The sequence below is a fragment of the Phyllobates terribilis genome, unplaced genomic scaffold, assembly GCF_046119375.1.
Source record: "Phyllobates terribilis strain yellow unplaced genomic scaffold, ASM4611937v1 Scaffold_5__5_contigs__length_657084704, whole genome shotgun sequence".
Taxonomy (NCBI): domain Eukaryota; kingdom Metazoa; phylum Chordata; class Amphibia; order Anura; family Dendrobatidae; genus Phyllobates; species Phyllobates terribilis.
In genome coordinates, this window is record NW_027362765.1 from 426,461,831 (window position 1) to 426,487,385 (window position 25,555).

At 50.4% G+C, this 25,555-nt stretch overlaps 1 protein-coding gene across 4 annotated transcripts in view; it reads left to right on the forward strand.

Annotated features, from left to right (window-relative positions):
• The window catches only part of EXOC6 (exocyst complex component 6), a 263,669-nt gene that overhangs the window by 88,292 nt on the left and 149,822 nt on the right, over positions 1-25,555 (forward strand). For all 4 annotated transcript variants that reach the window (XM_073685247.1, XM_073685249.1, XM_073685246.1 and 1 more), the window contains exons 9-11: positions 20,234-20,317; positions 20,407-20,453; positions 21,332-21,452. In XM_073685247.1, coding sequence (XP_073541348.1) covers positions 20,234-20,317; positions 20,407-20,453; positions 21,332-21,452 — 252 coding nt within the window. The remainder of the gene's footprint in view (positions 1-20,233; positions 20,318-20,406; positions 20,454-21,331; positions 21,453-25,555) is intronic.

A 25,555-nucleotide genomic window follows, 5' to 3' on the forward strand; every position in this document is an offset into this window, starting at 1 on the left:
TTTGTTGTACTGTGCTGAAGAAAGGACTGGTTATGTTATTCATTTGTGCTGAAGAAAGGCTGCTTTCATTTGGAGCTATAAGGTTTATGAAGGACAATAAACTTTATTTTGTTTTAATATTAAGACCCTGTGCCTGTGAGTATCCCAGCGTCTACCAGAGAGCTGAGCCCCTACAGCAATCAGACTAGAACAATTTAATCCCTTCCCGACTGGACAATTTTCTGTTTTTTTCTTTTTTCAGTTTTTCTCTTCTTCTAAAAGCCAAAACATTTTTATTTTTCCATCCACATAGCCCTCTGAGGGCTTTTTGTCTGCGGGACAAATTGTAGTTTTGAGTGGCATTCTTTATTTTACCATTCAACATATTGGCAAACAGGAAAAAAAAATCTGGCTGTGGTGAAATTGGGAAAAAAATGCAATTCCGCAATTGTTTTTGGGTTTTGTTTTGTTATTTTACACCCTTCCTTGTGCGGTAAAAATAAAATGACCTGGTAGCCTGATTCTCCAGATCAGTTTGATTGTGGCGGTATTTTTTGGGTATTCGTAGGAGTACTGTCATGATGAGCATGGTGGTGATCATGGCAGTCCATTGGCACCCCATGATTGCTTTGCGGTGGGGAGGACGATGGGGTCTTGCAGTAAATGCCGCTATCACAGAATGCTGACTTCTTCAAGATATGCAACTGTGACGGCTACTCCAGAATTTTCCAGGACTTTGTTAGAAAATTGAATGTTCCCAGAAATACAGTTGGAAGCAAAGTTCTCAAGTTTAAAGTTATAGGATGATTGGCTACACTGTGTGGAAATAGACATAGCACTCCTCATTTTTCCAGGCTGGGAACAAAACTCAATAGTAAAGTTCCCCCATCAATATATCTAAAAAATAACCGGGTGAAATAATCCCATATCAATATGAAACCAAATAACAACAACATGGAGTCATAACGGAAACACTCATCGAAAAACTAAATATAATTTTATTGAAACATAATTCGAAAATCTCAAATAATATAATCAAAGGTTAGCAAGGAGAGTTACAAGAATGAGGAGGGGAACAGTTGTTAGAGGGGTTTCCCAAGAACAATGAACCTTTTAATTAATAGATCTCAGAATAATAATAATTTCCACAATTGGATGTGTTACAAATAAAATGTTCCTGTGCTGAGATAATCTTATAGATGTGCCCCTGCTGTGTACTGTGTAATGGCTGTGTCTGACCGTGCAGGAACATGGTCTGATCATACCACAGCTCCTGGGCAGGGGGGAAGCAAAAGAGTATACACGAATCATAGCAGGGGATCACAGCTGATTCTTTATGTGAGACAAAACATTTTCCTGCCTGTTTATAAACAATGTTTTACCTCACAGGCAGAATCATTTGCGATCCCCGGTTGTAATGTCTGCATACTCTAATGACTCCAGACTGAGGCCAGACAACTCTTAAAATTGGATATTTCCATTTCAAGTATTTATAGCATAGCCACGGTGTATGCAATAAATGAATGATGCAGAGCATCACCTTCAAAGGGAAAGAAGAAATAAATGGAAAGAGAAAAAATATAATTATTACACATATATATATATATATATATATATATATATATATATATATATAGTGGTGGCCAAAAGTATTGGCACCCCTGCAATTCTGTCAGATAATACTCAGTTTTTTCCTGAAAATGATTGCAATCACAAATTCTTTGGTATTATTCTCTTCATTTAATTTGTCTTCAATGAAAAAAAAACACAAAAAGAATTGTCCTAAAGCCAAATTGGATATAATTCCACACCAAACCTAAAAAAGGGGGTGGACAAAAGTATTGGCACCCTTTGAAAAATCATGTGATGCTTCTCTAATTCGTGTAATTAACAGCACCTGTAACTTACCTGTGGCACCTAACAGGTGTTGGCAATAACTAAATCACACTTGCAGCCAGTTAACATGGATTCAAGTTGACTCAACCTCTGTCCTGTGTCCTTGTGTGTACCACATTGAGCATGGAGAAAAGAAAGAAGACCAAAGAACTGTCTGAGGACTTGAGAAACCAAATAGTGAGGAAGTGACTCACCCCCTGGGCCAGTGCTGTAGTGCGGCGCGCATGCACGCGGGGGATACCCGGAGCCGGATCCGATGGGGGTAGTAGTCTTCGTGTGGCGGTGACCCGGTCCGCGCCCAGGGTGGTCAAACTAAGTGGCAGTTATTGGTATGATGGTATTAGTGTCCGACTACGCCACCCGTTGAATGCGGTTATGAAACCGCCGCTGCAGGGCAGACCGCTGAGGCCGGTGGTATAGGTGTGCAGCAATGTTGATATAACCCCCAACGGGAGAGGTATGGCCTCAGGGCAGCGGATGTGGGTGATGTTGGGAGTGATGGTGTGGATGTCCCAGCACTAACGGTGCGACAAGGAAGCACGGAGACGCGAGGGTACAGTTCAGGGCCTTTACTGATGGTACAAGGCAAATTCCCCCGGGAGTACTGGCTAGTAGTTGGGGCCTGGTTAGTCTGCGAGTAAGCCGGAGTTCCCCTGGCCAGGTGGAGTTGTAGGCCTTCCCGTTAGTCTGTACCCTTCCTGGCTACCCTGCTTTCGGCGGTTACAAGTAGCCCACGTCCCTGGGTATACCGTGTGGTGCTCACCCGTATGGCCGGTGACCTGGGGCCTCCAGTTAGCCTCCGCTCCGGGATGGCGGTGCTGGTCCCTTCGTTGTGACTGAGCCTCCGGGCTTTTATGGCCAGAGGACCTGGAATCCCCTGCCGGATGGATTCTGCTGCTGGGTATATCTTAGTCCCCACAGCCTCGGACTCCTGTGTCCGGTTTTAGTACCTTCTCCCAGGGCGAGCTCTGCACAGCTCCAGCCCCTGGCGCTTCTCCTTGGCTCCTACAGAGCTCCTGATGTCTGTCTGTCCCTGTTTCTGCGTGTCCAGACCAGACTCCGTCTCTGTCTGGAACTCCTCTCTCTAACCCTGCCTCAGCCCCAGTTTATGTAGGGTAAGTTCTTTCCCTCCCAGGACTGGGCAGGAGGTGTGGCATGCTTAGGATTCCTGCCCAGGAGACCTCCCACCTGCTCACAGACGTAATACTGCTATTACTGTGGAAACCAGACCCCTGGGGTGGCACATTCCCCCCTAGTGAAATTTAGTACTCCCGGACTAAACATATATATATTTTTTTTTTCAAAACATAACAGGGTATAAACAATAACAATTAAATACATGAGATGGTCACGGCGTGTCCATAACCGGGAAGCAATAAGGGTGTCCATTTCACCAAAGAACAGGGAGCCGTAACCAGGTAGGGGTCTGTCCTGCCCCGAGTCTTCAACAGTCTTTAGTCCATTCCTGGGTTACGCTCCAAACATATTTACAACAGAGTTCCGGTTACTCACTGTCCATAACCTGTCAGTCCATATAAAGAAATCTGTAACTGAAAAACATAATTAGCAACGGCTACAACAAAACAGGTAAACATAAAATAGTTAAAGCAACTAGCCAACTTAGGTTCTCCAACGTACGGGCATCTGGCCTCTGGTAACCCTAGTGGACCTACGGAGCTCACTAACTGGTCCTGCACTACAGGGTGTAGGAGGTGTTATGGGCAGGCTGGGCAGCTTTCTGCGCACTCTTTGGCTCACTAGGGGCACGGCAGGCTCACTACTAGCAGAGGGTTGATCCTCCTGTACTGCTGGCGTGGACTCTTCTGCCTCTTGGGCCGGCTGCTTTTCCAGCTCTACTGGTTCCTCTGTAGGCACTTGCGGGGCTGGCTGGAGAAAGGTGAGGACGGGTACCACGACAGCACCGTTTACTTGTGTCCAAGACCGGGGGAAGTCTCCGAGTACAGTCCTGATCATTTCTTCCCTTTCCTCTGCGGGTCGAGGGTTTTCTTGATCTTCTTCTTCAGGGTTTTGCAGCTGCTCGGGACACTTCTTCAGGTGGTCTCTGGAGACAACGGCTGTGGTTTCTCCTCCATCCTTACTGATAACGCAAATCTTTGGGTTCTCATGGCTTGATGGCAGTACGGTGTACGGGTCCTTCTCCCACTGGTCGTCCAACTTGTGGAGCCGTCTTTTCCTCTTCAAGACCTGCTCTCCAGGTACCAGGGGAACAGCGGGAGCATACTGATTATAAGCCCTCTCTTGCCTTTCTCTAGCTTGAGACAGACTTCGCTCCACGCTCTCCTGCACTTTCCGATACTGCTGCTGCCGTCCTGTATCCCAGTCTGCCTCTGGCGAGGTGTCCTCGGGCGTCAGGACTCCCATATCCAGGTCGATAGGCAGCTTACCAGGTCTCGCTCTCATTAGGTAAGCCGGGGTGCAGTTGGTAGAACCTACAGGGATGTGGTTGTATAGGTCCACCAGATCAGGCAGCTTCTCAGGCCACAGACTGCGTTCTTCCAGGGGCAATGTTTTCAGGAGGTCTATCACCACCTGGTTCATCTTCTCGCAGAGTCCATTAGTTTTTGGGTGATAGGGCGTTGTTCTTATCTTCGTGCAGCCATACAGGGTGCAGAACTCCTGGAAGACTTCCGCTTCGAAGGCTGGCCCTTGGTCTGTCAGCACTTGGTCCGGGTACCCGTGTGGACGGCAGAAGTGCTGCTGGAAGGCTCTAGCTGCTGTTTGAGCCGTTAAGTCCTTGACCGGGACCACCACCAGGAACCGGGAGTAATGATCTACGATTGTGAGGGCGTAGACATACCCAGATCTGCTTGGAGCCAGTTTCACATGGTCCAGGGCTACCAGTTCCAGTGGCTGTCGGGTGATGATGGGCTGCAAGGGAGTCTTCTGGCTGGCACGGTCCTTCCTTCTTAGGTGGCACGGTCCACAGTCTCTGCACCACCTCTCGATGGCTCCTCTCATGCCTACCCAGTAGAACCGTTCACGCAACAAGAACTCCAGCTTCTTCCACCCGAAATGTCCTGCTCCGTTGTGGTACGCCTCCAGAATCATAGCCGCGTCTCGTCTGGGGACCACTACCTGCCAGGTCAACTCATGTGTTCGAGAGTTAACCATTCTCCGGCACAACTTCTCCCTGTAGAGGAACAGCCTACTTTTCTCCTTCCACAGTTGCTTAGTCTCTTCTGGGGCGTCTGGGTCCAGACTGGCATCGGCTTGGGTCAGCATTTCCTTCACCAGACGGACTGCAGGATCACTGTCTTGCGTCTCCGCCCAGTTGTAGTGGGGCAAGGGATTGAACGTCGCGGAGCGCCTGTCCTTCACACGGTGGGAATACAGGGTAATCCCATGACGGTGGAACGCAGGGAGCTCAACTTCTTCCAGATCTTCTGGATCTTCCCCTACGTCCGGTAAGTTCGGCATTCTAGACAGGGCATCCGCGTTGGCATTTGAGCGTCCTGCCCGGTATTTGATGGTGAATTCAAAGTTGGACAGGCGAGCCATCCATCTCTGTTCCAGAGCACCGAGCCTTGCAGTGTCCAGGTGTGTCAACGGGTTGTTATCCGTGTACACGATGAATTTGGAGGAGGCAAGGTAATGCTTGAAACGTTCGGTCACTGCCCACACTACTGCCAGGAACTCCAGTTTGAATGAGCTATAATTCTCAGGGTTCCTCTCGGTGGGTCGTAGCTTTCGGCTAGCGTAAGCGATTACTCATTCTTTTCCTTGCTGGATCTGGGACAGCACGGCTCCTAGCCCGATGTTACTTGCGTCCGTGTGGAGGATAAAGGGCTGGCTGTAGTCTGGATATGCCAGGATTTCATCCCCCGTGAGGGCCATCTTCAGCTGGCAAAAGGACTCCTCTTCCAGCTTTTCCCACCTGAAGGGCGGCTTCTGGTTTTTGGCTTTTCAAGATTGACCTATCAGGAGGTCCTGCATAGGGGCTGCCATTTTGGTGAAACCGGGAATGAATCTTCGGTAGTAGCCTACCAACCCGAGGAACTGCCGCACTTCCTTTATGCTGGAGGGTCTTGGCCAGTCCTTAATCACGGTGATCTTATCAGGGTCAGGAGCCACTCCGTCAGCACTCACCACATGTCCCAGGTATTGCACCTTTGGTTTCAGGAGGTGACACTTGGAGGGTTTCACCTTTAGGCCGTAGTTTGCCAGAGCTTCGAACACTTCTGCCAGGTGTTTCAGGTGGTCCTCGTAGGTCTTGGAATAGACGATGACATCGTCCAGGTATAACAGGACCGTCTCGAAGTTCCGGTGTCCCAGACAGCATTCCATCAACCGTTGGAAGGTTCCTGGTGCGTTGCAGAGCCCGAACGGCATACAGTTAAATTCGCTGAGACCCATCGGGGTGGTGAATGCGGTCTTCTCTCGGTCTGCCTCTGCTACAGGAACCTGCCAGTACCCGCTAGTGAGATCCAAAGTAGAGAAGAAATTAGCAGATTTTAATGCAACTAAGGACTCTTCTATCCTTGGTAACGGGTACGCATCTTTGTGTGTGATACGGTTGACCTTCCTGTAGTCTACACACATTCTCATAGTGTTGTCCTTCTTTTTCACTAAGACTAGTGGAGCTGCCCAGGGGCTACAGCTGTCCCTGATTACCCCAGCCTCCTTCATGTCTCTAAGCATCCCCTTGGCGTGTTGGTAGTGTGCAGGGGGTATGGGTCGGTATCTCTCCTTTATGGGAGGATGGTCTCCCGTGGGGATGTGGTGTTCTACCCCCTTTACTCGCCCGAAGTCTAACGGGTGTTTACTAAACACTCTCTCGTACTCTTGAACCACCCGATAGACTCCTTGTTTCTGGTGTGAGGGAGTGGATTCGGTTCCCAGATGTAGTTGCTGACACCAGTCCCCCACTGGTTTCTTAGAGCCGTTACCTTCCTCTGGTTGAGATGGAGGCAAGGGTTCCACGGCCTGTACAGAATTCTGGTTTATGGTGAACAATTTAGCTAGCGTGGCATACCGGGGCAGGTGTACTTCTCTCTCACCGATATTTATGATGCGAACGGGCACCCTCCCATGGCGTACATCGACCACCCCCCGTGCTGTCAAAATGGTGGGCCTACTGTCTGAGTAGACGGGTTCTACCATTGCTTGGTAGTCTCTACCTTTTAGACCAATAGCTGCCCGGCACCAAATCATCATCTCACTTTTTGGGGGCATGGCAATAGGGAACGGGTCACACATTCTCACGCTACCTATCTCACCACCAGATAGTTCCACCTGTTGCCGCTTCATCAGCGCCCGGATCTCTTTTTGGAGCACACGCTGCTGGCCGGAACTGGCGTTCTTGGCAACCTGCTGTAAAATGAGAATCACCTCTGCAAGACAATTTTCAATTACTTTGGTTCCCAGGGTGATTCTAGGGTGACTCTCATGACGGTCTATGTCCACTATAGTCATTCCTTGTGCCGCCAGTTCGACTTTACCGATTTTAATGGTCACCTCCTTGAATCCCACCTGCGGCACGGGCTGACCATTGCTGGCGACGATACTCAGGTCGTCGTCTGGGTAGCGGGTTATGTCCGAATCATTCCAGTACTGCTTGAAGAGCACGTACGGGATGGTGGTGACCTGTGACCCAGTGTCTAGTAGGGCACTCATAGGAATGCCATCCAGTACCACAGGCAAGATTGGACATCCCCCTACGTATTTATCACGCCAGTTTGATGGGCCTGATGGTCTTATGCCTGGGGGTTGGCCCTCTACCCCAGGTTGTGCCCGTTTAAATGACAGTACCTTGCCACATGTCCGGGTTGATTGCAGCGGCGGCAAATAGGTCGTCCGTCCTCGTTGTATCGATCGCTGGGTCTTCCTCTGGCCGGTGGGGTCCTCCTTGGTCGGCGCCACGGGATGTCCTCCGGTCCGGATGCCAGCTCGATCTTCCCTGCAGTAGAAACCTGTAAAGACTGCACAGTTCGGGTTAGCGCGGCAACTCTTTTAGTTAGCTCTTGGACCTGATTGTGCAGGTCTGTACCCGGGTCACTGTTTAAAGCCTGCGCATCAGCTCCCACAGGCCCTGCAGACAAGGGCGCCGGCTCCTGGTGATAAGTGATAGCAGGGCGCCTGTGGGTCACAGCGCCACCTGGTGCCGGTTCTTGGAGCACCCGGGTGGCTCTGTCCTTGAACTGTGCAAAGTCCAGGTCAGGGTCCTGTAAGGCCATTGCCCGCAACTGGGTCCGGTGGGCATTGCACAGTAGACCCTCAATGAATTGTTCAGTCAACAGCTTATCTTCATTTCCCACGCTGTCAGGGTCTGCCTGCTTAATGGCTCTCAGGGCCTCTTGTAGGTTTAGAGCATAGTCTCTTATACTCTCATGTGCCCGTTGTTTGCACCCATAAAATCATAGTTTTATTTCGGCTGAGGTGCGGGTGTCAAGTGTGTCTTTCAGCCGGGTTAGTATGTCTCTGACAGTCCTCTTCCTCCCAGGTGGCCAGGACTTTACCTCCCTTTGGGCTGCCCCGATTAATTGGGCCACCAGGATGCTCACTTTTTGCGCCTCCGTGAGGGGATACACCTGGAAGAGGCTATCCAGCCTTTCTCTGAAGTCATTTAGGGTATGTGACTCCCCTGAGTACTGGGGTAGCCAGGCTGCCCCCGGGATATAGGGCATGGTGAAAGGCATGACCGCAGCAGCGGTGGCGCTGGCGGCGGCTGTGGCGGTGAAGCTCTCCTCCGTATCCGACATCCTCCTCCCCCCTAGTGGACCGTGGCCTACCTTGCGATGATCCTCTTCCGTAGGCCGCGGCTCCGCAGTGGATCGTCAGGGTTGAGGACCTTCCGTCGCGCTCCTGTGACGTCGGCGTCTGCTGGGCTCCTTCCAGGACCTTACGCAACGTCCGGACGTGAGGCGGGGCTTCAGTTCTCGCGGGCTTTCGGAGTCCACGCCCCTCTTCTTCCCGCGCGGCGCCCTCAGGATAGCGTCCAATGGCGGGAAAACTCCACGGATGGCGGGAAGAAGGCAGAAGATGGCGTCGGATGGCGGGAATCGGCTCCAGATGGCGGGAAACGACTCCGGACGGCGGGAAACTTCACCACAGGTAAGTATAAAAGTCTCTTTTTTCAGGCACGCAGTACTCGGTGGTTGCGGGCACGTAATCCTGCCGACTACGCCAAAGTTGACGCGCCCCCTGGGCCATGTTGTGCAGCGTTGCGCATGCGGGGAATACCCGGAGCCGGATCTGATAGGGGTAGTAGTCCTCGTGGCGGTGACCCGGTCCGTGCCCAGGGTGTCAAACCAAGTGGCAGAACTTAGAATAAGATGTTATATTGTTCGACTACGCCACCCATTGATTGCGGCTATGAAGCCGCCGCTGCAGGGCAGACCGCTGAGGCCGGTGGTACGGGTGTGCAGCGTGGATAGTATAACCCCCAACGGGAGGGGTATGGCCCCAGGGCAGCAGGCGAAGAGGGGATGATGGTAGTGATGTTATAGTAGTCCCCGTCCTAATAGTGCTAATGCGACAAGGAATCAGTGAGACGTACAGCTGCAGTTTTCAATGCTTTACTCACAGTTCTTTATCAGGTCCCTTGTGCGCAGTCAAGACCACCCGAGCCGTGCTGCGCCCACCAGGTGAGGGACTCGGCTAACTCCCAGGCAATTCCGGAGCGTGGTCCAAGGCTCCCCTCTCTTCCTTCCTACTGGCCGTCCCCACTAGGGACCCACCTTTGTCCGGCTCCCTCGGGCCTTCTGGTGGTGAAACCTTTCCCGGTTTCCCTGACCCTATATGGTATGCCTTCCTGGTGGATATGGTGAGGGGTCGCGCCAAGACTTGACCACGACCTCCGGTTCCTGGCTGAGGATAATTGGCCTCCACCAGTTTGGGATCCGGTACCCCGTTCTGCCAACCCTTCACCCGTTAACTCGTGGGATCTCAGGGTTCCCTCTCTTCTTGCGTCTCTGGGCCTTTCCTGGTGTTCCTGTTTCTCCTTCTTCTTACTTCTCTCTCTCTCTCTGCTTCAGGCCTCCACTTCAGGCCTGGCTCTGGAACTGGGCCCGGACTGAGCCACAGCTCCCTGTCAGCCCTCTCTGGCTGAACTCTCTCAGACTGCACTCCTCTGCACCTCTCCCTTCTGACACCCGAGCCCAGGTGACCAGCACCCAATGGGCTCCTACCTATGCCCAGAGTCCCTCCCCTGTCTGCTCCTACACCACTGAGATATTCCTCCCCCCCTCCCACTCCAGCCAGGGACAGACGCTGTCGTACCTGCACATCTATCTGGTGGGAGTACCGTTGATCTGTCCCCCGGAAATGGGGTGAGTGTAGTGTATGCAGCTTACTGAGCCCCGGTCCACACTCCCTCCTTACCCGGGAGTGGAATATCACACCTCTGGTTCGAGGTGCAATACCCCTGTAGCAGCCGAGTCCTCGGGGTGCTACAGAAGCATGAGCAATCTCAAGGCTACAAGTTCATCTCCTAAGACCTGAATGTTTCTGTGTCTTCCGTGTGCAGTGTCATCATGAAGTTTAAAGCCCATGGCACTGTGGCTAACCTCCCTAGATGTGGACGGAAAAGAAAAATTGACGAGAGATTTCAACGCAAGATTGTGCGGATGGTGGATAAAGAACCTCGACTAACATCCAAACAAGTTCAAGCTGCCCTGCAGTCCGAGGGTGCAACAGTGTCAACCCATTACTATCCGTCGGCGTCTGAATGAAAAGGGACTGTATGGTAGGATACCCAGGAAGACCCCACTTCTTACCCCTAGACATAAAAAAGCCAGGCTGGAGTTTGCCAAAACTTACCTGAGAAAGCCTAAAACGTTTTGGATGAATGTTCTCTGATCAGATGAGACAAAAGTAGAGCTTTTTGGGAAAAAGCATCAACATAGAGTGTACAGGAAAAAAAAAGAGGCATTCAAAGAAAAGAACACGGTCCCTACAGTCAAACATGGCGGAGGTTCCCTGATGTTTTGGGGTTGCTTTGCTGCCTCTGGCACTGGACTGCTTGACCGTGTGCATGGCATTATGAAGTCTGAAGACTACCAACAAATTTTGCAGCATAATGTAGGGCCCAGTGTGAGAAAGCTGGGTCTCCCTCAGAGGTCATGGGTCTTCCAGCAGGACAATGACCCAAAACACACTTCCAAAAGCACTATAAAATGGTTTGAGAGAAAGCACTGGATACTTCTAAGGTGGCCAGCAATGAGTCCAGACCTGAATCCCCTAGAACACCTGTGGAGAGATCTCAAAATGGCAGTTTGGAGAAGGCACCCTTCAAATATCAGGGACCTGGAGCAGTTTGCCAAAGAAGAATGGTCTACAATTCCAGCAGAGCATTGTAAGAAACTCATTGATGGTTACCGGAAGCGGTTGATAGCAGTTATTTTGGCTAAAGGTTGTGCAACCAAGTATTAGGCTGAGGGTGCCAATACTTTTGTCTGGCCCATTTTTGGAGTTTTGTGTGAAATGATCAATGATTTGATTTTTGCTTCATTCTCTTTTGTGTTTTTTCATTGAAGACAAATTAAATGAGGATAATAAGACCAAAGAATTTGTGATTGCAATCATTTTCAGGAAGAAACTGAGTATTATCTGACAGAATTGCAGGGGTGCCAATACTTTTGGCCACCACTGTGTGTGTATATATATATATATATATATATATATATATGAATTTGTATATGAATATGAATCAATATTCATATACCAGTATGATTATTAGTTACACCTTAATTTCACTATTCCAGTGTTTTAGTGATGGAGGACACTGGTTGCGGAGGGGTTTGTCCACTACGCGTCTGTGTCTGAGTTATTTTTTCGCTGCTACTTTGCCTTTTTTCCGCGTGCCTCTTATTGTGTTCCCGGCTGGGAGAGAGGGGGGTGGGGGGAGTGTTGGTATCAAGTAATGGAATGTTAAGTAACTGTGACCCAGCGATAACCTCGTGCCCCTAAAAAAATCAAAATGCTAAGCTGCTTTATTCTCCCTGCATACAAATGATGCTGTATTCAGTAGGTAGATGAGACGCGCGTGGTGCACTGGCTTCAAATGCACAGATGGTTCTTTCTCTGAATGGTTCTCCTTAATGAGATCACCGGGATGTCACTTGCAAAGAAAGGAGAGAGGTCTCTATATTAAAGGGAGAAATGAAGGGTACCTGAACCTGAGCTATATTAATGAACTGTGTTGGGGAACCTGTGGGTATTTTTTTTTTAGCTATTTATATTTTTATTTCATTTATTTTCTAGCGCCTGCTGGGTTGGCCACTTTATAAAGGAGAATGAGATACAGAAAGTTTAATTTTAGGTCATACTTTGTGAATTAGGGTAGAGTTTATTGGGGGTTGACCCCATACAGTGTTATCTTGGGAGAGGCTTTATTACAGATACAGCATGCTGATAATAACAATATTGCAAACTTAAAGGGTTAATCTCATCTTAAAAGATGGAAAGTGCTTGGACAAACAAGCGACTTTCCAATTTACTTCTTATTAAAATTATGCAGTGTCCCCCCTGATCATTACACCTTTGATACAAGCAGCTTGCTGCAGACAGCAGCAGTGGCCGAACATGCGCAGCACTTACAAGCACTGTTCTATTGATCTTGTAAGCACGGCACTGAATTGGGCTAAGATAACTGGAGCGCACTAGTTCCAATGTCGGCCAGCTTCAGTGCTCCTCTAAGGCTGCCTCTTACAGCAGCATTGAGAACACACAATGCGGATCAGTGGCGCAACAATCCGGCTGACTCAAACTGTCAATCAGGTAGGAGCGCGTGCCCTTACCAGGCAGCAAACCGGGAGGCATGGTGTCACGCAAGGTGTGGGAAAGACTTAGTGCAACACAAAGGGAAGAGGGAAAGGGAGCCCAGATTCTAGGGAAAGGGGGAAAGTGGAGATCTCCTAGGTTGATCTAGCGTCACCCTGTCTCCCCTATCGTCCCTGTATTGGCTCTTCACCAATCGCCGCACGCGTACCTCGCCCTCTCTTTACCTGTCGTATGGCTAAGGCTAGGGAAGGGAGGAGATGAGCAATAGTCGATCTCCACTAAACACTATAGACAACAGGGGTAGACAAACGGGGAAATTGCTTAGCTTTAGACGAATTCCAGACAAATGCGCACACGTCCTCAAGCTCCAGAGAGGATGAAGTACTGCTCTTGCTAAAGCTTTCACAAGTAGTAATGAATATCGCCGGCACCTCCCTCTAAAACACAGCAGGTATTTATACACCCAGGCAAGGTGTTAATTAGCCAGAGGGAGGTAGCCGCTGGGTCCTAGAGCCAGCCTGTAAGAAGATGTCTGTAATGCCAAACGTAGAGATCTTCTGCAACCAACTGCAGGGCGACTGTCTGTCACCTCTGACACACCCATGACACATGGGAGCGGTATGTTCCTGAAAAGAAACCCTTTAAAGTGGCCATACACATTAGAGAAATGTCAGGTACATAGAAGGACTATCGTCTAATGTATATGGGGTATTCCTACTCTCCATCATTGGCAGATGTCAAAAGTTGGAAGGATTGAGCATGTTGGACATCAACATACTCAATCCTATTGTTCTTACAGGAGGTAAGCTGCTAGAGGAAGTGGGAACGAAGTGTGTGGTAAAGCGACTTGCTCGGCTCTTACAGAGGCAGGCACAGGAAACATGTCTTGGGTTAAATTCCTGCGGGTTTATTATTATACGGCATAAACCACGTCAGGGTTCCACAAAAGAAACCAGTCCTCTTCGGGATAACGGGAAAGCAAAAAGATAAAGTATAGTACAGTTCATAGGTTAGTGGGTTTCGCCCGCTCTCGGTAACACACAATAACTCAGTAAAGTCCATCTGTGGCGCTCTCTGGCTTCCACTCACAATATGAAGACTTCCTTCTCCAGACCACACAGTGACTGAGTATTTAACTTACCCAGCCACACCCTTGAGGTGGAGATATGGTGAGTAGGCGTCCCGCCCTTCTCACACCTGCTCACAAAGAACTAGACCCAAGATGGCTGTTTAACCTCTTCAGCACGTAACATGCTGAAGAAACTTACAGATTCAGTTCACTGAGGCTAGTAGCCGCAGTGAAACATATCTCCCCTCACATACATCACCAGTGACTCTGTCACATATTCCCCCCCGTTGCCCAAAGCTGGGGGTTTGGGCACCTTCAGACACCCGACAGGGAATTCTAGAGAGGGCATCAGCGTTACCGTGTAACTACCCGGGCCTATGCTCCATGTGAAAACAAAAATCCTGGAGACCCAAGAACCACCTAGTCACCCGGCATTCTTACCCTTCTTCTCCCTTAACCATCTCAAAGGGGCATGGTCGGACACTAGTTTAAACTTCCGGCCTAGTAGGTAATATCTCAGTGTATCTATGGCCCATTTTATGGCTAATCACTCTTTTTCTACTATAGCGTAGTTTTTCTCGCAGGAAGAGAGCTTACAGCTCAGAGAATGTGATGTTCCTCCCCGTTTATCTCTTGAGAGAGCATGGCTCCTAGGCCAACTTCTGAAGCGTCTGTCTGGACCACAAATTCTTTATTGAAGTCTGGTGCGACCAGGACTGGCTGCTTACACAGTGCCAGCTTCAGCTGTTGGAACGCCGTCTCCGTTTCATCTGTCCATTTCGCCATCGTTGATATGGTGCATTTGAAGAGATCCGTAAGTGGCGCGGCCATCATGGGAAAATTTGGGATAAACCGCCGGTAATATCCCACAATTCCAAGAAACTCTCTCACCTGCTTCTTGGAGAGTGGTTGCGGCCAGTTCTGTATTGCCTCAACTTTATTAACTTGCAGCTTAATTTCGCCTCTCCCAATGATATAGCCTAAGTACTTGGCCTCCTCCTTTCCAATGGCACATTTTTTTGGATTTATAGTAAATCCCGCCTTCCTCAGAGCATCCAGAATCACCTGTACCTTTAGCAGATGAATAGCCAAGTCTGGGCTAAAGATTACAATGTAGGCTGCGGCATACTTCTTATGTGGGACTAGGATCCGAACCATGGCCCTCAGGAAGGTGGCTGGGATCCCCTGCAGTCCGACAGGCATTCGGGTGTATTGGAAACACCCATCAGGTGTTGAGAAAACGGTCTTCTCTTTGGCCCTCTGGGACATGGGGATTTGCCAGTAGGTCTTTGCCAGGACAAGGGTGGTAATATACCTTGCAGGTCCAAGCCTCTCGAGTTCATCGACGCTGGGCATCGGGTATGTGTCACACTTGGATACCTCATTCAGCCCTTGGTAGTCATTGCAAAACCTCCATTCCCCTTTGGGCTTTGGCACGAGAATGATGGCACTCGACCATCCACTCTTTGACTCCTCTATCACGCCGAGGTCTAACATCCTCTTCACCTTGGTTGAGATCACCTCCCGGCTTCTTCAGGAATCCTATAGGGCTTCAGGTTCACTCTTATATGCTGCTCTGTCAACACATCGTGCTCTACCACCTGCATATGCCCCAGCAACTCTGAGAACAATTCACTATTTCGCTGCAGCAGTTCTTGACACTGTTGCTTCTGGGCCGGCAATAGAGTCTCCGCTATCGTGACTTCTTCCACCTTGGCTTTCTTTACCAGCTCCCAGGCAAGAAGCTCCCAGGGGTTCCCGATCTCGCCATGGCTTGAGTAGGTTCACATGATAAATCTGGTGCGGCTTTTTTCGGCCTGGCTGGTAGACTTTAAAACTAAGTTCGCTGAGTTTCTCCATCACCTCGTACGGGCCTTGCCACTTTGCCAGGAACTTGCTCTCGACTGTGGGGATTAGCACCAGAACACCGTCCCCAGGCTGGAACTGCCTCTGCCTTGCTGATCAGTTATAGACCCTTGCCTGGGCCTCCTGTGCCTGGAGGAGATGCTCCTTCACGATAGGCGTCACCTTCGCCATTCTCTCCTGCATCTGGGCGACATGTTCTATGATGCTCCGGTGGGGTGTAACCTCGGCTTCCCAGATTTTCTTGGCAATATCCAGGAGCCCTCGCGGATGTCGTCCATACAGTCGCTCAAACGGGGAGAATCCAGTAGAGGCTTGCGGAACCTCCCGTACTGAGAAGAGCAGGAATGGTAGCAGGTAGTCCCAATCACAACCATCCTTCTCTACAACCTTTTTAAGCATCGCTTTTAAGGTTTTATTAAAGCGCACCACTAGGCCTTCTGTCTGCGGATGGTAAACGGAAGTTCGCAGCTGGCAATCTGGAGGACCTTACACAGCTCCTTCATTACCTTGCTCATGAATGGGGTTCCTTGGTCAGTAAGTATCTCCTTCAGCAGTCCAGTCCTGGCAAATATATGGACAAGTTCCCGAGCTATGCTCTTACTCGATGAGTTCCCTAGTGGTACCGCTTCTGGGTACCGGGTCGCATAGTCCATGACCACCAGGATGTATTGTGGCCCCGTGCCGATTTAACTATGGGCCCCACTAGGTCCATGGCAATCCTTTCAACAGGGATTTCGATCACAGATAGTGGGATTAGAGGACTACGCAAGTGGGAAGAGGGATCAGCTATCTGGCAGGTGGGGCAGGACCTACAATAATTTAGGATTTCTCGGTAACACCCTGGCCAATAAAACATCCTCAAAATCTTCTCCTGAGTTTTCTCGACCCCCAGGTGTCCACCCAGAACACATGAATGGGCCATATCTAATACCCTCCGTCGGTATGGCCCTGGAACTAACAGCTGTTCCACTACCTCATCACTCCTTAGTTTGGTCACCCAATACAATAACTGCTCCTGAACTGCAAAGTGTGGGTACCTGGTGTCGGCCCTCCAGCTCTTGAGCAGCCCCGTACAGACAGTAACCTGGTCAAACGCTACATTTAAGATCAGCTCCCGAACTTGAGCAGTCCCAAAGATCTCTCCGGACACTTATAACTCAGGGAGGTCAGCCTCCTCGGTCACCGTCTCGTCCTCGTCGCCGGCAACGACACACAGTGGGAACTCATCCACTTGAGATTTTGACAGAGGTTCTTCCCTAGGGACCTGGCTTTTGTCCACGCGATTCAGTACGGTTCACTTTTTCCATAAGTCCCAAAACAAAGAGAAATCGTGCCCCAATATGATGGGATGTATCAGGTCCTTGACCACCCCGACCTCGTGGGACTGGGCACCACAGTCTGTTCCCACTGTCACTCTGGCCACAGGGTAGTCCTTGGTGTCCCCATGTATGCAACGAACACCCACGGTTTTGGCAGGGACCAACTGGTGGGGAAGTGTAGCGCTGATTAGGGTCACCAGACTCCCAGAGTCTAACAGTCCAAGCACCCTTACTCCATTAATGGACATGGCACCCGCCTGCGGCCCCCTCGCCAGGTTGACAGTCCACATATGACACTGGGTGGCTATGTGTCCAGGATTGGGATATCGCCAACAGATCACATACTTAACAATAGTCTTTGTGGCACCCTCAGTGCAATTGAGACGCCCCCCTGTTGTGTCTCTAAACTCCCTCAGTGGTGAACCCACCGCCTTTTGGGTATTCCAGTACGGGGAAGTGACTATGTCCGGTTTCCCTAGGGATTTCTCAACCACCTGGTACCTCTTTACTAGGCCAACGAGGTCGTCCGCATTCTGATGGTCACCCTGGGCAACCCAAGTCTATACCGACTTGGGAAGGGAGTGTATGAATCTGTGAATCACCACCCGCTCGACCATCTGGGCAGGAGTGGAAGACTGCAGCTGCAGCCACTTCTGAACCAGATGCAGTTAGTCAAACATCTGCGAGCCAGGGGGTTTGTCGCCGGCATACTTCCAGTGGTGGACTCGTTGGGCTCTTACCACCATATTCACTCCCAGGCGTGCCAAGATCTCTGTCTTTAGTTTGGCATATTCCTTGGCATCCTGCAGTGCTAAGTCATAATATGCTATTTGGCTTTCGCCCGACAAATATGGTGCCAGAACCTCTGCCCACTGTTGTGATGGAAGTCTCTCCCGATCAATCACCCTCTCAAAGACTGTCAGAAAGGCTTCTACATCATCCCCCGGGGTCATCTTCTGCATGGCCCATTTTACTGCTTTCCTGATGCGTGAGTCATCAGTCGGCCCTGGGGGTGGGGTGATCGGTCTGCTCCTGCTGGTGCTGCTGCTGCGCTTTCTACTGCAACTGGATTTGTTGTATCAACAGCTTGGTTGTTTCCTTCTGAGCTTGCTGCTGCTGCTGTAGCTCCCGGTGCTGCTGCTGGTGCTGCTGCTGTTGGCTCTGGACTAGATGCTTGATGAGCTTCTCCATTTGCTGTACATCTCTGGCTGGCTGACAGCCTTCACCCAGGACATCCACCGTTCTCTGTGGCAGGTACACGTGTTCCTGGAATCTTGCCAGCACTCTCACACCAACTGTGGTAAAGCAACTTGCTCGGCTCTCACAGAGGCAGACACATGAAACACGTCTTGGGTTAAATTCCTGCGGGTTTATTATTATACGGCATAAACCACGTCAGGGTTCCACAAAATAAACAAGTCCTCTCCGGGATAACCGGAAAACAAAAAGATAAAGTATAACACAATTCAAAGGTGAGCTTGTTTCGCCCGCTCTTGGTAACACAGATTAGCTCCGCAAAGTCCTTCTGTGGAGCTCTCTGGCTTCCATTCACAGTCTGTAGACTTCTTTCTCAAGACCACACCAGAAAAAAAACAGTGACTGAGTATTTGACCATGGCCCCACTGTCAGTATTTGGCCAGTATTCTGTCAGTATTTTTTCTCAGGAGTGGGAGCCAAAACCAAGCGAGGAACAATCAGAGAGAAGGTATAATAGAAAAAAGTCACCAATTCTGCATTCATCACCCACTCCTGGTTTTGGTTCCCACTCCTGAGAAAAAATACTGACCGAATACTGACCAAATACTGATAGTGGGATCGTGGCCTTTAACTTACCCAGCCACACCCTTGAGGTAGAGATATGGTGAGTAGGCGTCCTGCCCGTCTTACACCTACTCACAAAGAACCAGACCCAAGATGGCTGTTTAACCTTTTCAGCACCTAACATGCTGAAGAAACTTCTAGGTTCAGTTCACTGAGGCTAGTAGCCGCAGTGAAGCATATCTCCTTTCACATACATCACCAGTGACTGTCACAAGTGGTTTAAAGTTATCCATACCCATTAGATGTATATTGCCTGAAACGGCTGAAGTTAAGAGAACTGATGACCGTCTAATGTGTATGATGGCCTCCTGACACTTCCCGGATGTCGGGGGAGGTAAAGATCCCCCAGTTGGATTCATTCCTTTTATTCATGGGGAGATATGCCGCTGCCAGAGGTGTCTCTTTCTACTGAGAACGCGTATGGTCCAGCCAAGCATGAATGTATATATAGGATTCTGGACAGTTTGATGTAGGTCAAAAATTTCTGATCCCCACCACTAGACTCTTTGTATGGTGCAAGTCCCTGTGATGTGATTGGGACACATTGTGATTCGATTGGCCCTTATACACTATAGAAAGCAATAAATTTATGACCTCTGAGGCAAAATGAAAAAAATGATTAATGTCCTCAGGGTCCAGTCCAAATTAGCACAGTTCTAAAGCGCTCAAAGGGTCTTCCCCTGTTCCCCACATGCTGTTTGTTAAAAAAACAAAACTGTGCTTTATTCCTCCTCCCCGAGTCCAGTGGTGAATGTCTACCACTGCTCTCAGTGTCTGTTATGGTCTACAGTGCTGACAGCAAGTTGAAAGCACTGCAGACAGTCAGTGAGCTCAGCAGTTGTGCCCGAGTAGATGGCATAAGCCTCTTAGAGCTGTTGAGCTAACTGATTGGCTACAGCTCTATCAATCTGACGTCAACACTTTTTGACAAAAGTAGACACCTGTAGCAGTAGCCGAGACTCGCTAGTGTAAAGCACAGTTTCTGAAACTAGAAAACCCCTTTAATATTACTAATATATTCCTCTTACTCTTCCAATTCCATCATTCTACAATCCTGTCCATGACCGTACAGAATCAAAGGCTAATTTTAAGGGGTTTCTGTGACTTGAATGATTGTGAACTATCTTTAGGCTAGTTTGTGTCCCAGGACCCCCATTGATCAACTGATTGAAGAGGTCACGGTGCGTTAGAAGCGTCACAGCGCCATTCATTGTGTAGTGGCCATGAAAGGTACTGCAAGCTCTCCCCCATACAAGTCAATGAGAGAGAGCTTGCAGTCCCTTTCATATCTTACTAGTGTGGGTGCCCAGAGTTATAAACCTTCCGACTTATCCTATTGTTGATCCATTGTGATATAATTTTATATTTAGCAATCCATAAAAAGTGCGTTGGCACTGTTTCGGTCTTGTTAATCCTATTAAAATAATAAAGTGTAAAGTTAAAAAAAGGTGTCCAAAATACAATCATGATAAGGTTTAATATACAAGCAAATACCAAACTGTAAGTCCTGATCTCAGACCAGATTTGCATTTCTTCATTCTAGGGCGATAAAGAAGTCTTTGAAAACTACTATAGAAAACAGCGAAGAAAACAGGCGCGACTAGTCCTGCAGCCCCAGGCAAACATGGTAACTATAGGTTTCCGCAGATTACAATGAAGTGTGTATGAGCTCCAGATGGAGACGTTAATATGGCTTCTGTCTTCCTTCTGTTCCAGCACGAGACAGTGGAAGGATATCGGAAATACTTCAGCCAGATTGTAGGGTAAGTTCTCATGTGGAGGAGAAGATGCATCTGGAGAAAGACGAGACTGATAAGACTCGGCCAAAAATGGAAATAAATAAAATATTTTGACAAGACTCATTGAAATCGGGTATAATTATATTAAGGCTTCAAACATTTTGCAGGAAAACGCTAATATTGTAATTATTCATCAGGATGTCTTTCTATAGGTGTTCTCGGCTTTCTCCGGCAGACAGAATAAAATAGTCGAATGCATGCCCAATCTCCTCTACATTCAGTTCAGGATCTGTTCTTTAGATCACTGGAGGTCTGACCTCACTAGCGATCAAAAGATATCCCATAGCCTATTGATTTGGGATAACTTAAAGGGATTTTCCCACCTTCAGAAATTGGCATGGTCAGATTGTGCTTCTAAATACAAACAATTTTGCAATTTACAGCTTATTAAAATTTTCAGCCATTCTTGAGATATTACGTTTTTTTTTGCTTGTTTACAACTCGTTGCCTTGGAGACCATCACTACATCTAGACAGCAGCGGTGGTCAGTCTCCTAGGCGAAAAGCTGTAAAGAAAAGAAAAGGTGTTAATATCTCAAGGATGTCTGGAAATTTTCAGAAGAAGTAAATTGCAAAAGTGATTGTTTTTACAAGTACTATCTGACAATATCCATCTGTTAATATGGGATTAACCCTTTTAAATCTTGAAAAAGTACCTTTAATTATGTCAGATTTATTTATCTATGTCATATCTGCATATTATTTATCTTGCATAGTCCTATCCCATCACTAATATATATATTAACCCAGAAGATGATCCACTACTGAGGCTGTACTGTTAGAAGTCAGGACCCATCTCTCTTTCCTTCTCATGTGATGATCATGGCATCCTTCTTGCTTTAGGTTTTTTGTGGTAGAAGATCACATTTTACACGTAACACAAGGTTTGGTAACGGGAACCTACACGACGGAGCTGTGGACTATGGCGCAGTCCAAGATCATCGCTGCCCTCCGCACACACTCTGTAAGTAAGAAGGATCTTCAGGTCCTGAGCTCTAAGCAGCATCATGTCAAAATGAGGAATGACTCCTCCGCCATTGTGCTTCTTTTTGTAATTAGGTGTAGGAGACCTACCAGACTTTTGTTTCCTCCCAGAAGACTCAGGCTGTGAGTCACCATTTGCATAATCCTTCTGTGATTTACAACTGACTGGACCCTCAAAACACGCCCCCTAGTCGTGTACTTCAGAATATGCCGAGTTAATCTGCTGTTATTATTGCAATCTGTCCTCATTAGTCTCATCTGACCTCTTCATTAGATCAGACTGAATAGTTCAGTGTGGAGTGCACCATCAGGAAATAGTTCCTAATTATCATGCCAGATATTTGCCGTTGAGAACCACCTCTACCAAGACACCTTTACTGGAGATATTCACCTTTCATGCTGTCTAGTTATCCCTGTCCTACTACCAAGCTAATATAGATAGTTAGAGTGGTAGATAAAGCTATTCCCTCTATACTGCCCTGTTCAAATTGTGGTTATCTCTGAATGCTACCTGTGGTGGTGGCAATTATCCCCTAAGAACACCTAAGAACAAAAGGATTGGTCATGTTCTCCTTCTCAGTCTCCTCTCCCCTCCCTCTCTCCCTTCCCTCTTTCTCCTCCCTCCCCTCTTTCCCCTCCCTCCCTTCCCTCTTTCCCCTCTCTCCCTTCCCTCTTTCCCCTCTCTCCCTTCCCTCTTTCCCCTCTCTCCCTTCCCTCTTTCCCCTCTCTCCCTTCCCTCTTTCCCCTCTCTCCCTTCCCTCTTTCCCCCTCTCCCTTCCCGCTTTCCCCTCTCTCCTTTCCCGCTTCCCCCTCTCTCCCTACCCTCTTTCCGCTCCCTCTATGCCCTCCCTCTCTTCCCTCTCTCCCCTCACTTTCTCCCTTCCTTCTCTCCCTCAATCAACTTCCTCTCTCACCTCTCCCCTCCCTGTCCTCTCTCTCTGTCCCCACTCTTCTATTTTTCTCCCCTCTCACCATCCCTCTCTTCCCTCCCTTTGTCCCCTCTCTCCTCTCTCTCTCCTGTCTCTCCCCTCCCTCTCGCCTCCCTCCCTCCCGCCTCCCTCCCTCCCTCTCGCCTCCCTCCCTCTCGCCTCCCTCCCTCCCGCCTCCCTCCCTCCCTCTCGCCTCCCTCCCTCCCTCTCGCCTCCCTCCCTCCCTCTCACCTCCCCCTCTCTCTCTCACCTCCCTCTCTTTCTCCCTCCTCACTCTCTCCCATCTCCCTCTCTCTCCCACCTCCCTCCCACTCCCAGATCCCTCCCTCCTCCCTCTCAGTCTCCCCTCCCTCTCAGTCCCCCCTCCCTCTCAGTCCCCCCTCCCCCTCTGTCCCCCCTCCCTCTCTGTCCCCCCTCCCTCTCTGTCCCGCCTCGCTATCTGTCCCGCCTCGCTATCTGTCCCGCCTCGCTATCTGTCCCGCCTCGCTATCTGTCCCGCCTCCCTTTCTGTCCCCACTCCTTTATTGCCCCCTTCTCTTTCTGTCCCCCCTCCCTTTTTGCCCCCCTCCATCTCTGTACCCCCTCCCTCTCTGTTCCCCCTCCTTCTCTCCCCTCCCTCTTGCCTCTCTCTCCTCCTCTCTCCACGCTCTTTCGCTCCTCTCCGCTCTCTCTTTTCTCCCCTCTCTCCCCTACCTCTCTCTCTCCTCCCTCTCACTCTCTCTCCCCTCACTCTCACCTTTTTCTCCCCCTTTCTCCTCTTTCTCCTCCTTCTCTTTCTGCTCTGTCCCCTCCCTCTCTCCTCTCCCTCTCTCCTCTACCTCTCTCCCCTCCCTCTCTCCCCTTCCCTCCTTCTCTCCCATCCCTCTCCCCTCCCTCTTTCTCCTGCCTTCTCTCTCTGTCCCCTCTTTCTCTCCTCTCTCCCCTCCCTGTCTTCCCTCCTTCTCACCTCTCCCTCTCTCCGCTCCTTTTCTCCCCTCCCTCTTTCTCCTCCCTTCTCTCTCTATCCCCTCTTTCCTCTTTCTCCCCTCCCTCGCTTCTTTCCCTCTCTCCCCTCCCTCGTTTCCTTCCCTCTCTCTGCCCTCCCTCGCTTCCTTCCCTCTCTCTCCCCTCCCTCGTTCCTATCCCTCCCTCTCTCCCTTCCTCTTTCCCTTCCCTCTCTTTTCCCTCCCTCTCTCCCTTCCCTCTTTCCCCTCTCTCCCTTCCCTCTTTCCCCTCTCTCCCTTCCCTCTTTCCCCCTCTCTCCTTTCCCGCTTTCCCCTCTCTCCTTTCCCGCTTCCCCCTCTCTCCCTACCCGCTTCCCCCTCTCTCCCTACCCTCTTTCCGCTCCCTCTATGCCCTCCCTCTCTTCCCTCTCTCCCCTCACTTTCTCCCTTCCTTCTCTCCCTCAATCAACTTCCTCTCTCACCTCTCCCCTCCCTGTCCTCTCTCTCTGTCCCCACTCTTCTCTTTTTCTCCCCTCTCACCATCCCTCTCTTCCCTCCCTTTGTCCCCTCTCTCCTCTCTCTTTCCTGTCTCTCCCCTCCCTCTCTCTCACCTCCCTCTCGCCTCCCTCCCTCCCTCTCGCCTCCCTCCCTCCCTCTCACCTCCCTCTTTCTCACCTCCCCCTCTCTCACCTCCCTCTCTCACCTCCCTCTCTTTCTCCCTCCTCACTCTCTCCCATCTCCCTCTCTCTCCCACCTCACTCCCAGATCCCTCCCTCCTCCCTCTCAGTCCCCCCTCCCTCTCAGTCCCCCCTCCCTCTCTGTCCCCCCTCCCTCTCTGTCCCCCCTCCCTCTCAGTCCCCCCTCTGTCCCCCCTCCCTCACTCTGTCCGCCTCCCTCTCTGTCCCGCCTCGCTATCTGTCCCGCCTCGCTATCTGTCCCGCCTCGCTATCTGTCCCGCCACCCTTTCTGTCCCGCCTCCCTTTCTGTCCCCACTCCTTTATTGCCCCCTTCTCTTTCTGTCCCCCCTCCCTTTTTGCCCCCCTCCATCTCTGTACCCCCTCCCTCTCTGTTCCCCCTCCTTCTCTCCCCTCCCTCTTGCCTCTCTCTCCTCCTCTCTCCACGCTCTTTCGCTCCTCTCCGCTCTCTCTTTTCTCCCCTCTCTCCCCTACCTCTCTCTCTCCTCCCTCTCACTCTCTCTCCCCTCACTCTCTCCTTTTTCTCCCCCTCTCTCCTCTTTCTCCTCCTTCTCTTTCTGCTCTGTCCCCTCCCTCTCTCCTCTCCCTCTCTCCTCTACCTCTCTCACCTCCCTCTCTCCCCTTCCCTCCTTCTCTCCCATCTCTCTCCCCTCCCTCTTTCTCCTGCCTTCTCTCTGTCCCCTCTTTCTCTCCTCTCTCCCCTCCCTGTCTTCCCTCCTTCTCACCTCTCCCTCTCTCCGCTCCTTTTCTCCCCTCCCTCTTTCTCCTCCCTTCTCTCTCTATCCCCTCTTTCCTCTTTCTCCCCTCCCTCTCTCCCCCTCTCCCCTCCCTCGCTTCTTTCCCTCTCTCCCCTCCCTCGTTTCCTTCCCTCTCTCTGCCCTCCCTCGCTTCCTTCCCTCTCTCTCCCCTCCCTCGTTCCTATCCCTCCCTCTCTCCCTTCCTCTTTCCCTTCCCTCTCTTTCCCCTCCCTCTCTCCCTTCCCTCTTTCCCCTCTCTCCCTTCCCTCTTTCCCCCTCTCCCTTCCCGCTTTCCCCCCTCTCCTTTCCCGCTTCCCCCTCTCTCCCTACCCTCTTTCCGCTCCCTCTATGCCCTCCCTCTCTTCCCTCTCTCCCCTCACTTTCTCCCTTCCTTCTCTCCCTCAATCAACTTCCTCTCTCACCTCTCCCCTCCCTGTCCTCTCTCTCTGTCCCCACTCTTCTCTTTTTCTCCCCTCTCACCATCCCTCTCTTCCCTCCCTTTGTCCCCTCTCTCCTCTCTCTCTCCTGTCTCTCCCCTCCCTCTCTCTCCCCTCCCTCTCTCTCCCCTCCCTCTCTCTCCCCTCCCTCTCTCTCCCCTCCCTCTCGCCTCCCTCCCTCCCTCTCGCCTCCCTCCCTCTCGCCTCCCTCCCTCCCGCCTCCCTCCCTCTCGCCTCCCTCCCTCTCGCCTCCCTCCCTCCCTCTCACCTCCCTCTCTCTCACCTCCCCCTCTCTCACCTCCCCCTCTCTCACCTCCCTCTCTTTCTCCCTCCTCACTCTCTCCCATCTCCCTCTCACTCCC